This window comes from Acyrthosiphon pisum, chromosome X, assembly GCF_005508785.2.
Source record: "Acyrthosiphon pisum isolate AL4f chromosome X, pea_aphid_22Mar2018_4r6ur, whole genome shotgun sequence".
Classification (NCBI taxonomy): domain Eukaryota; kingdom Metazoa; phylum Arthropoda; class Insecta; order Hemiptera; family Aphididae; genus Acyrthosiphon; species Acyrthosiphon pisum.
In genome coordinates, this window is record NC_042493.1 from 104,296,486 (window position 1) to 104,309,646 (window position 13,161).

The following is a 13,161-nucleotide window of genomic DNA, read 5'->3' on the forward strand; positions in this document are numbered from 1 at the left end:
TTAATTACTTTAAAATAACCTAACTTAACAAATTAAAAAAAATCGTTAACTTGCCCAGCCTTGGTATTTGTTGTCTCCGTCTTACACACGTACGACGTAGAAAATTTGGGTTCACTAGTTTCAATAGTTTGCTGTTATTTTTTATATTAGAGTGATTTGATCTATCATAAATTTTTTAGATAATAACATTATTTGCTGTCAATGTTGGCTTTTATTCAATATTATAATTTTCAAGCGAGATATGAGCATTTTTAATTGTTGATATTTTACATACTATGGGTCTTGCTTGATAATGAAAATTTCAAAAAGCAACGCACTTAAGCACAGATAATGTTCTTATCTAAAAGTTTTATAATAGGTCAATTCACTCTAGTATCAAGACTAACAGCACACTATTGAAACTAGTGAACGACAATTTGCTATGTCGTGCGTGTGTAAGACAAAGACAACAAATGTATGGGTAGGTAGCGTCCTCCTTATATATTTTATTTTATTTACAAATTAGATTTAAATGAAATTATTTAAAAATTTAAAATAGATGTGGGCGTTGTCAGGGCGTCTGAGCCAACGATTTGCGGCTCTCACCGGCTGCCCCTGCGGTTGTTGCGGCACTGTTCACAATGGCATATTATACAGTAATGAGAATAATAATACCTATAGGTAGTTGCCTTTATGCAGGCTGATTTGATCGGCAATCATCACGGTTATCGTTCATCAAACACAAGAACAGATAGGTATTTAATAATTTTAATCTAACTTTTTATGGATATAAATACTCATATAAGTGGTGCCCAAGATTATATTCTTATAAACTTTATTTATATACGTATATTATATAATAGTACATAATATTGTCATACTGATATACCTAACCTACGTACTTAAATCGTAGATCGCGGACCCCGTGCTGTTTGTTCTTAAGTGTATGATTTAAATCTACAGTATCAAAGTTATATCAAATTTGTCGTATTCTCTTCCCAGAGGTGTAATCTACACACAACTATTCATCTATATATATAAAAATGGAGCGTGAAAAATGTCGTTTATTATTATTAGTTGAATGTCGCGCTCACGCTTCACGCGTTTGTGATATCCGAATTATTTCACGTTCATTTCGGTCGTCACGTTCTTGTGCACTTTGTTTAGATCGGTAATTAACTTGGTTTGTAGCATTTCGGGTTTTTCTACCTAAATTGCTTCGTCGTAAAGGAGGCATATCAAATATAAATTATTTTGTCACATGCAATAATTAGTGATCATAGGTAACTTAACACTCTGCACAAAACACGATATACGAATTTGATTCGTGTATCAGTTGACAAAAGCAAACTCAGTAGAGTAGGTAACAGAAAATCCAAGAAAAACAACACTTACGACATTGACAGTTTGTTGATGTTTCAATTTTCAACTTTTTAAGTAAAAATGTACGTCTTTAAATAATATACATACACGAATAATGAATAAAAAATGTAATAGCATTGTAAATTGTTCATCTACCAAATTATTATAATTTTAATCGTTCATTAACAGAGAGCTCACAAATAATCGACCACCATAGATTATGTTCTTGATCAGTGATTACATTGCCATGGAGACGATCAGTATTATAATATTATCCATATTATAGTAAGGGCTGTTTTTAGGGTCTTCCCAGCAATTATTCGAATTTTTCTCTAATTTTTTAAAATTTTTTTTAAATATCAATATTATTTTGATTAAATGAATTTGGAACGTAATAAAGTTTAAAATATTTGTTTTGGGAATTTCCTGACATGAGTATTGTTCTTAAATTATTTACCAATCATATAATTTTAACAATTTTTGTCCTACGTTTAAGTAGGTGGGATATATTTTTTTTTTTTTGTCAAGTCTATCTGTTACACCTTGTATATTGTTATAAAATTAACAATATTATATTATGTTGATCAATAGTAATTTTAATCTCTTCTTAATTGTACGAAGGTGCAGTAATACCTTAAGTTCTGCTCTTTAATTAGCTTGTTCGTCGTATATCGCTAGTTTTATGGCCGACTGAAATCCTTTGTAGAGCGACGTCGATATTTTTCCTGGCCGTAAAGCACTGTTGAACCCGAGTTCGGGATTTTCCGTCAAAAAGTCTCCTGTGATCGCGTTGTACACTTCTGCCATTTTGTCTTCGTTGCTCTCAGCTTCCATAATACTTTTGTTCATTTTTTGCTCGAACGCCTTAATTTGAACAACATATATAATCTTTATTCGTGTTCATTTCGTCTGTCGAGCTCACCTCTATAGAACAAGACTGTCAAAATTTAAAAAGTTTAGTTTTGAGAAAAAGGCTATTAAAGACAGTTCTTTACCTATGCGTTTGGAAATCCAACCACACACGCTGTTGTTTTATCTGTTCCGCTTTTTGTTCTTTCGCCGTGCCCTCTTCGACTTCAAATCTTAATAATGAATAATATTAAAATATTAAAATATCTCGTTTATGTACTCGTGTCATAATATTATTATATATTTTACGTACCGTTGAACCAACGACAATGTGATTTTAGGGTCATCTTCGCCGATGCAGTTTGGTTGAATTATTATTTACCTAGACTCTTAAGTCTAGGGGTCAACTTACCGAACTTAAATCAACAATCTTATATAAGTTTTTAAATTTTATAATATATTAAACATGCATATTTAGCATAAAACTGTTTACATAGAACATTATAAAAGTAATGAACACAATATAGAAAAATTTCAGAATCTGTGGAACACCACTGACATATGGTAATATGGTTTAAGTGTTAAACAGTGTCATTATTATTATTATAATATTTAAATTTAAAGTATAAACTGTTTATTGTAAATCGATATATTGAATATTAAATTATGTTTATTTTACACGGTACGTCTGTACCATACTGTATATTTCAAATATTAAATTGGAATTATATTCCGTTAGGTAAATAAGTTTATAATTATTAAATATAATTAATATTAATATATTTTATAAGTGGCTTTATAACCCTGTTACAGATTTATACACGATTTTAGTTATTTTCGTGAAATATTTTCGTTTTATCGTGATAAATTATTTTTTTCACCAGTGATTTAAAATTTTATAAAAGTTAAAATGCTTAAGTATTATATGAAATATACGCGTATATATTTTTAATAATACAATTAAACTTATATAGGTAGCTATGACATATACTGAGATCTAAATAAGCTAGATTCAAATTAATAAAATGCGTCTGTCGATAGTTAAGACTCAATGCATTAGGATATTATAATATATTATCGTTATTGCAGTTATACTACGTATCAACTATCAACACTGGGTATTATATTATTATAAATTCAAAAAGTTTTCCTTGTTTACATCTTTTTTTCGAAAATAGCTTGTGATTTTATTGCACAATTTAATATTTAGCGATACTTAAGACTACGTTCATATTTATAAAATTTTAAGTGCTATAAAACCCCAACCCTGATTACTATTATACATACATTTAAACAGCTACTCAGTAGTCAGTACTGCATTATATTATACTATAATATTATACCTAGTCAGTGGACTGCAGTGTAAATTACACCGTCACCAGTTGGAAATTGTTGATAATTAACAAATAGCATGCATAATTTTGAATTTTGAATGTCTTCGAAACGAGTAAAACAGATGGCACAGAATATCGAAAAACATCATCAGAAAATTAATGCGTGGAAAACAATTTGAACTGCATTTTATATTTATACGTAAACATTACCCTTTAAACTAATAACTTTTAAGATATTAACCCAATGGGAAATTATTTATGTCTTACGCCGACACTAATAAAGGGCGCTGTAACGCACCTGTACTGGCTACCAACAGTTGGCTGGGCATTACGGGCACAGTACTGGCCAAAATTGTATCCAATACTGCACTAGTCCTGGAAAACTATTACTGGCAGCCAGTGTTAATTCAGTACTGGCATACTACAGGTGCCGAATGAAGCATGGTGTGCAAGGGCCAGCTAGTGTATCTTGTAGTGGTTCCATTAAATTACTGGCACACTACGGGCATCCACTCCATATACATTATAAGTAAATGCTAGCCAGTGTCTCTCTTAGTTGTGTCAATCATAGGTTAAGCACTGGCACACTACGGGCGTCGACTCCATATACATTATAAGTACAGGCTAGCCAGTGTCTCTACTAAGTTGTGCCAAGCCTCAGCTAAGCACTGGTACACTACGGACATCGATGTCCGATTTTTTGTCATTTCAATTTTTTTTTCACGTAGCTAGATACTGTAATGCCAGTAATTTCCCAGTGTTTGTAAAGCGCTATCATTCCAGGTAGTACTGGTGACAGCATGGGCTGCCAGTATCACGACAGTATTAGCAAGTACTAGTGCAGTGTCATGCCCGTTGTGAATTTCCGACCTAACCTACGCACCTCCTTATAAAAAATAATAAACGCATTATAATAATGGTTCTGATTTTGTATTTTAGGTGTCAGCCATGGCAAACATAGCATATAGCACCACAGGAGAAGGTCAAAAAGTGGGTATATTCATACCGGATTTGAAAGGAAAAGTCAATGATCACAAAATAACAGTGCCCCTTACTATCGGATCACTGATAAAATTATATATAACGTAACGAATAATATATTTTAATAATATCGTTTTTTATAAGTTTGAATTTATCATTATATTACAGAGTTAAAAAACCAGTAAAACTACAAGATTTAATGCGTCCAGAATTTTGGGAAAGTGAAGTGATTTCGTCTTGCAACCGTAACATTGTGGCTTCTTTAAACTTTATTGGGAATAAGTTTTCGGCAATAGTCGACTTACGCCAGACATCAATTATGGGTGAAAAATGAATGACAATCGGTGCGTGGTTAGATAACGAAACAGTTTACGCTAATGGACTATTGGATTTTTATATTTTTATATTGTAACTTATAATATATTTTGATAATATCGTTTATTATAACTTTGAACTTATCATTATTTTACAGAGTTAAAAACACTAGTGAAACTACAAGATTTAATGCGTCCAGAATTTTGGGAAAGTGAAGTGATTTCGTCTTGCAACCATAACAATGTGGGTTCCTTAAACTTTATGAGGAATACGTTTTCACCGATAGTCGACTTATGCCAGACATCAATTATGGGTGAAAAATCAATTACAATCGGTGCGTGATAAGATAATGAAACAGTTTACGCTAATGGACTATTGGATTTGTATAAACATATATCCATAGAAGTCCATGGTGGTTCGTCTCGAAAAAGGAAAATGTTGTATATGATACTTCGTAATTCAAAATTAATTTCCAGAGTAGTTGCAGATGAATTAGCACTTAGTGACATTTTTGGGTAGGCAAATTCAGTAAAAATATTTAATTTCTTGTTTAAAATATAATGCATGTATTTTATTCCCCCCCCCCAACCATGAACTTTTTTTTATGCGAATTTATAGTTCTTCTATGATTTTGGCTTACTCAAAAAAAATGTAGTGTGTAGTGTGTACTTACCTAATTATAAAATAAAATAGAATTTTAGTTATAGTTTTAATTTTTTAGTCTTATTAAATATTATCATACATATTATAAAGTATCTATAATTCATAGACTTTATACTAAGGTACAAGTATAAGGTCTATAGTGTAATTATGTTTACATTTAGTTTGTTGTTCGTAAATTGTATTGAAGTCTGTTGTCTCGTCATTCTCAGGTGGTTGCGATCAACGAGCCAGGTGCCAAAATATGGTGCCACATTATATTTATGTCCGGTACTTAGAACACTAGTTGTTTTTGCACAAATAATATAATACACTATTACTTACTTATTAGTTATTACTTACTAGTAAAGGCTATTCGACCCTATGCTAAATACAAAAATATCTAAATACTTCATGAGGTGCTTCGCACTTACATAGTTACATACGGATAAATAAAAATGTACGTCTGGATTTGAGCGTCCGTTACAATAATATAAACACTTCTTAGTTTTTTACAAGGAAAATATAATTAAATTTAATTATAGACTATGGGGAAGAAAGACAGACTATTAAATAGTTAATGATACAAATTGTGTATCATTGCCCTTCATTCTAGCAGAGGTCTTATCAAAATATTATAATCGTCCAAGCCGTCACACCATAGAGTAAAAATAATAATAATAATAAAACGAACGAATTGTATACAACAGAGGTTTGATTTCGCACGCACGTCAATCGATTTTACGACGCTCGGAAATCACGATAATTTCCGCGAATAATAAAAACCTAAGCAGAGATGACACAATCTTTTAATAGCAGACTTGGGTAAAATACTTTTATAAAGTATTTCAAATACATATTCCGAATACTTAAAAAAAAAGTATTCATAATATGTATTCGAATACTTTATGATAATAATATTCCTAAGTATTTGGAATACTTCACAAAAAGTATTCAAAATATTTTTCAAATATTTTTTTTTTAGTAGATTTAGATTTAATAGCAACAATATTACTTTTTCAATTCTGTGTTTATAAATGAACATTATTATAATCTTGATAAAACACTCCTACCTGGCTATCTATAATCTATTAATTATAAAATATTATATTAAAATTAATATTGGATGTTAAAAAAGTATTCCGAGTAAGTATTCCGTATTTACTCAGAATACTTGTAAAAAGTATTCAAAATACCGTATTGAATACTTTAAAAAAAAAGTATTTAAAAAGTATTCGGAATACTACCCAAGTTAGGTATCTATTATAATAATAGATACCTAACTTGACGACATAATATTATAATATATTATACAATAATATAGTTTATCTTGAAGTAAGTTAAAAATTATTTTTTGAAACACATACTAAATTAAATATTTATAATTATTGGTTATGCTTACGTTTAATTATAATAATAATAATATCAATATTATTCCCTATAAATGGCAATACAGTTAACTGTATTGGCTGTAGGTATCCATGGTGTATCCATGAGAAAACCATTTTTATTTTAAGCATATAAACACAATTTTTCTTATTATTATGAGTTATGACTCTTTTTCAGCTATTAATAGACATTTCATTTTTTTCTATACATTTGTTAGTATAAAATGATGCACTGAGGTCATAATGAACACAAATATTATAGTAATTTATCCCTCAATGTTGAGATACGATCGACACCAAATGTAAAGCGGATCAGTTAGGTAACCTGGTTATTATCCAGTATTTTTACTGAGGATAAAAGTAATCATTTTTAAAATAAATTCTCCTTATTTAGACATTTCTTATTGAACATTATAAAAAAGTATATTAATATTAAAATTATTATACATAGATTTTAACTTAAATATAACTTTAAACATATCTATAAAACATTTGAAAATTATTAAATTATAGTAGTATAATAGCAGCAAGGGCAGAGAAAAATGTGATATAATTGTAAATAATTAGAGGAATTAAAAAAAAATTATCATTTAAAAATATAGTGATGATTGTAATTACATTTTTTTATAAATATATATAAATGATAAGTTTATGGTATTAGCAAAACCTGACAAAAAAATGTGTATTTTTAAGGCCCTTTAATGGTATGTATCCTTGCATGGAGTTTTAAACTTGACAGTATCCGCAAATCACAGTCGACTTTTGTTACTGCGTTAACTCCTTGCATGGAGTTTTAAACTTGATACTGAAGAAAACGTTTTATTGCAGATATCATAGATTTATGGCTTTACTCCAGTATGTGTCAATTTATGCTTATTTAAATTTCCTAAATAAGCAAATTCATAAGCACAGACATCGCACTTGTGTGGATTCTTTCCTGTATGTGTCCTCATGTGGCATTTTAAACTTGAAGCTACAGAAAATTCATGATCACAGACATGACACTTGTATGGCTTCTCTCCTGTATGTATCCTCATATGCCGTTTTAAAGAAACAGTTTGAGAAAATCCATGATGACAGATATCACATGTATATGGTTTATCTCCTGTATGTGTTCTCATATGGACTTTTAAAATTTGAGATTGAGAAAATGCAGTATTGCAAACATCACAAGTATATGGTTTAGCTCCGGTATGTGTTCTCATATGAACTTTTAAACTTGAAGCTGCAGACAATTTACGATCACAGACATGACACTTAAATGGCTTCTCTCCTGTATGTGTCCACATATGGCATTTTAAACTTGCAGCTACAGAAAATGCATGATCACAGACATGACACTTGTATGGCTTCTCTCTTGTATGTGTTCTCATATGAACTTTTAAATTTGAAGTTTGAGAAAATTTATGATTACAGGTATCACACTTGTATGGCTTCTCTCCTGTGTGTGTTCTCATATGCCTTTTTAAACCTTCTGCTTGAGAAAACCCACTACCACAGACATCACATTTATATGACTTTAATTTAGTATGAGGCCTTATATTCTTTTTCAAATCTTTTGCTTTAGAAAGCCCTTTATCACAAATATCTGTTTTATTAATGTTTCCTGCTGTACAACCCGATATATGTGTAAGCAAATCAGTTTTAGTAGAAGACCACTTTCCACAGTTGTCACAAAATAAACGTTTTCTTATGTTACTTGTAGGAGTCTTCGAATTTCTTTTGAGGAGTGCTTTTGAGTTTGAGTGCGCAGTCTTGTCCGAATTTATTTGACTTATTAGTTCCGAAGAATAGCACTCGTTGTTAAATGATCCTTTAAACACATAACCGTCGTTCAAATCCATTTCATTTTTTATTAAGGTATCAATTGTATTAATTTCTTCATCAAATTCGCATTTAACTCTAAAAATTAAAAAAATTAATATTAAATAGATAGTAATAAGAATTTTGATACTTAGTTATGTATATGAATAGATTTTCAGTTATTTAAACGTATTTTTAAATTAATGTAATCATGTGTTAAACAGAATATTAAATTGGTTCAGTGCATAGAATTGTTTAGTTACACTATACCGAATGTTTTAGCAAATAGTGATCATATAAAAAAATAATAATGACAAAATAAAACACTCAAAATTAGTTAACTACTACAATAAATAATAACAAATAAGCATTAATAGTGTAAATTTAATAACATACACATTAGATTTGTTATTAGTTTACATACATAATTTTAAAATATATAAATATATGGTTCATATTCATAGTAGTAACTGGACTTTTGGAAAAAATAATACTGTTTTTCACATTCAAAATGTGAAATTTTAGATAAGAAAAAGCAAGTTATCGTCATTTTAAGTTTATAAAAAATTTACAGTTTTAAAATTTAACGGTTACACCATGTTACGATTCATATTTACAAAATTCCTTATCAAGACCAATAATAAACTCGATATGACAAAGGTGTGACACACATAGGGCTAGAAACACACATCAAAAGAGCGATTTTTCAACGGCATGACGAGTGAAAAGCGCCCTGAACAGGTAACAACAATCAAGGAACGGTGCAATGATTCCTCGTCATACCAAGAAGTTTCGATCAATCACCACTAGTTTCTATCACCTGGCTTGTATTTATACCAGTGCACCCGTTGATATCAAACGCCATCAGTTAACTTGATAATTTCAGTCCTGACTACGAAACTAATACTAAAAGTATACAGTTTTACGTCTTATTCTACTTAACATTGCGCACCGCAGTGGTCAGAAGAACCCAAAAAGATCCAGCGTCACGCCGGATCCCACAGCATCCAAGAAACAAAAACAACAAGGTCATCAATGTGAAGCACTTCCTTCACCAGAACCGACAGAAAACTGCTCCAAGGTAACTCATTTACAAGCAACCCCTTAGAAACCTCGAGCACCATCCTGCGATCAATGCGCCAGTTTCTGAAAGACGGTAGAAAACTCCAAATGTACACGGTATGCTTCCCGAATACCCAGGGAAGCAAGAATATGTTCAACATCCCAAGTCTGTTCTACGTAAATATCCGCCTACAATACGACATCTGAACCATCCCAGTGATTCACATGCCAAGGCTTCCGACACTCGTCAGCCCACTGCAAGCACAAGCCAAAATGCGTGAAATGCGGCAACGACCATGCAACCAAAACTTGCAACAAAACTCCTGACCAGCCGCTAAAAAGCTGCAACTACAACAGTGAACACACAGCCAACTACCGTCAATGTCACACCTAAATCAAGGCCTCCACAGCAAAGAAATCAAACCCACAAGACATCACACCACTGCCAACTATTCCACAAACATCTGTAACAACTACTGGCACAGTCAGATCATCTATGCTGAGGCTTTGTCACCGTCAAAATCTCATCTAACTAACAACTCTCAACAAACTTGATTGATATACTAAACACCGCCATATATCAGATGCATTAAATTTTAAAGACAGTATGCCGTTGGCAATGTCGGCCATAGTCTTACTCATAAATCAAGATAGATGAACAACTAAAAATCTTCTACTGGAATTGCCAAGGACTGGGCAACAAAAAATCAGAACTACTCCGTTTCATACAACTACATAAAATTCACATAATTTTTCTCAGCGAAATACACCTAAATCCCTCAGCATCTTTCAAACTCCCAAACTACCACATTTACAGAAACGATCAACCCACTCCAATCGACATAAGAGACGCCGGAGGCACAGCGATCCAATTAGTCAACAAGCTCATTCACTACGACGTGCCCATTCAGATAAACTCCCTGGAAAACACTACCAATTACATCCAGAAAAAAAGCAAGACACTAGACTGTCGGTAATTTATAAAAGCCATATAAACAACAATCTACAAAATACCAACTCTGTAACTTCACAGATGAACTCTCGGTCATCCTAACGCTCCGCGGCGAGCCATCGTCCAACCCACTAAAGCAGCAGTGGAATATTACAAACTGGTCAAAGTTTGGAGTCGACATGCATTATGCCATCTCAAGTCTGAATCCAATCGTCGAAACAACATCGGAACTCAATCAAGAGACTGAGAACTTTATCACTACTTATCATTTCTGGACGCCATTTCCAAAAACGCATCTATCAAAAAAGTTTGAGTCATATAAGTTGGTACATTTGACAAGCAACGAACGGGATAAGCTAGTTCTATAATATAATATACCTAGTTTCCTAGTGGGAATCGGTTAATTTTTAATTTGTATTCGTTTCAATAGTGATAAAGCGTTAGAAATTCAAATCCCTTTTATTCGTAATATTTTTCAGTGGTTTTTCCTATGGGCTTAGATAACTATTAAAAAAACCGAAACATGACCTGTCTAAAGTACCATCTTGATTTAATTTTCTAAAAGAAAAGATACTATATGTTGATATCTAAGACACTTTCTAGCAAAAATTTTGATTACGGGATATAAAAAAATTCATTAAATATGTACAATATTAATTACAGCTTAAGTATGCGCCTTTGTAAGTGCGTGTCTGTTGTAAATACATATGAATTTATTTAAAAATAATTAAAAATTGTATTATACATGTATAATATACATAATATTATACCTATATATATTGTATAATGTTGGTATTTATTAAGTATATAATAATGTATAGGTACACAATTATATCCAATGTATATATTATTTAAATAATTATCAGCATTGAATATCATTATTATTTGAGATGTCACGATGTCTCTACTATATTATTATTTAGTACCTATTTAACGATTTGGTTAATTATCTATAGTGACCTAATTTTATGCCATTTCAGTGGGTTGCCTATACTACACTGTCACTGGTCAGTCGGCTACTCAGCGATATACAAAGCGCAGTTGTGCACTTGTGCGCACGTGAACTGGTTTATTATAGTGTACAACAGTGTTTCTCAAACCAGGGGTCGCCTACTTATTATTTAGGGTCACGTATGAATTAAAATTGTTTGTATTATATGTATCTGTAAATATTCGGTATACATTTTGTTGATTAAAAATAATTATATTATTATATGTTGTATAATTATATATAATATTATAATTTATGTTGTGTACAATGCACAGTAATTTTCGTATTGATTATTAATAGTATTTAAAAAAAATATATGTAGGGGGTCGCTAAAAAGTTGAAATTCAATAAGGGGATCGCCACAGTAAAAAGGTTGAGAAACACTGGTGTACAATACAGTGTGCTCAAAATTCTAAGTATACAGCATTTCGAAATTCGTAGACGGTACACCGTAGTCCGTCCGTTGTTCTATAAATAAATGCGGATTTATTGTTATTAATGTTATCAGCATAATATTTACACCACCGCCCACTTGCTATTACGTACCTATGCTACGTATTCTTTCGTTGTCATGACTTCGTCTACATTCTCATTACCTACGCATTTTAACTTTATACTATTGTAAATTAATATTCTGTTAAATCTATACCGTTGTTTTTAATATTATTAGCCTGAATTAAATAATAAATATATTTTGTGAATTCATCGTTTTAACTTAAAATATTTAAAATGGAGATTGTTAATTTTTTTGTAAATATCTGTTTTATTTGTATGGACTATATTTATCAATTTAGAATAATTGTATCTATGTACCAGATAGGAACCTATACATTTTAAATATTATATAGACAGCTTTTTATTAAATAATGCTAAAATCATAATACTTATCTTTGAAAACTTCTACCAAGGTGAATTTTTTGAAACCGTTTGAAAGATTAAATAATCTCTAAATTTATTTTAACATTTTAAGTTATTTTTTCAAGTTACTATCAAACTACAGTTACTTTAATTGTATATTTTTGTACTAGTTGAGCTTGTTAGCACACAATTGGTTTTCTCTTTGACCAACGAGGAACATTAAACATTTTAGTTTTGCAAATTAAATTTAAATATTTCATGTTTTTAACTTTAATATTATAGTCAACTCAGAGTAGGTCATATAATCAAACTTAAATGTAAGAATATTATCTAGGGTACATCAAATGTTTTATTTGATACATATTTTAATTTTAACGCAAGTTATGGGCATGTAAAATGTATTAATATTTTGTATAATAATAAGTTAAGGGGATTCGATACCGTGATTTTCTGTTTTCGTCTAACACACGCTTGACATAGTATTTTAGACATGTTTTCTGCCAAACATACCAATTGATCTAATGAAGCGATAAGAATTCTGAAAACAGATTTGAATTCGTCATCAAGTCTACTTGAAATCGACTTTCTCACATTTTTAGATATTATCTCCCAAATTCCAGAAAAAGTCATATAAAAAAAGAGTGTTTG

The 13,161-nt window shown here is 30.8% G+C and overlaps 1 protein-coding gene across 1 annotated transcript in view; it reads right to left on the reverse strand.

Moving 5' to 3' along the window:
• Positions 1-7,686: 7,686 nt before the first annotated feature.
• The window catches only part of LOC103310745 (zinc finger protein 664-like), a 10,919-nt gene continuing 5,444 nt past the window's right edge, over positions 7,687-13,161 (reverse strand). Inside the window, exon 3 of the mRNA XM_008190015.1 lies at positions 7,687-8,749. Within this exon, the coding sequence (XP_008188237.1) occupies positions 7,687-8,749 (1,063 nt within the window). The remainder of the gene's footprint in view (positions 8,750-13,161) is intronic.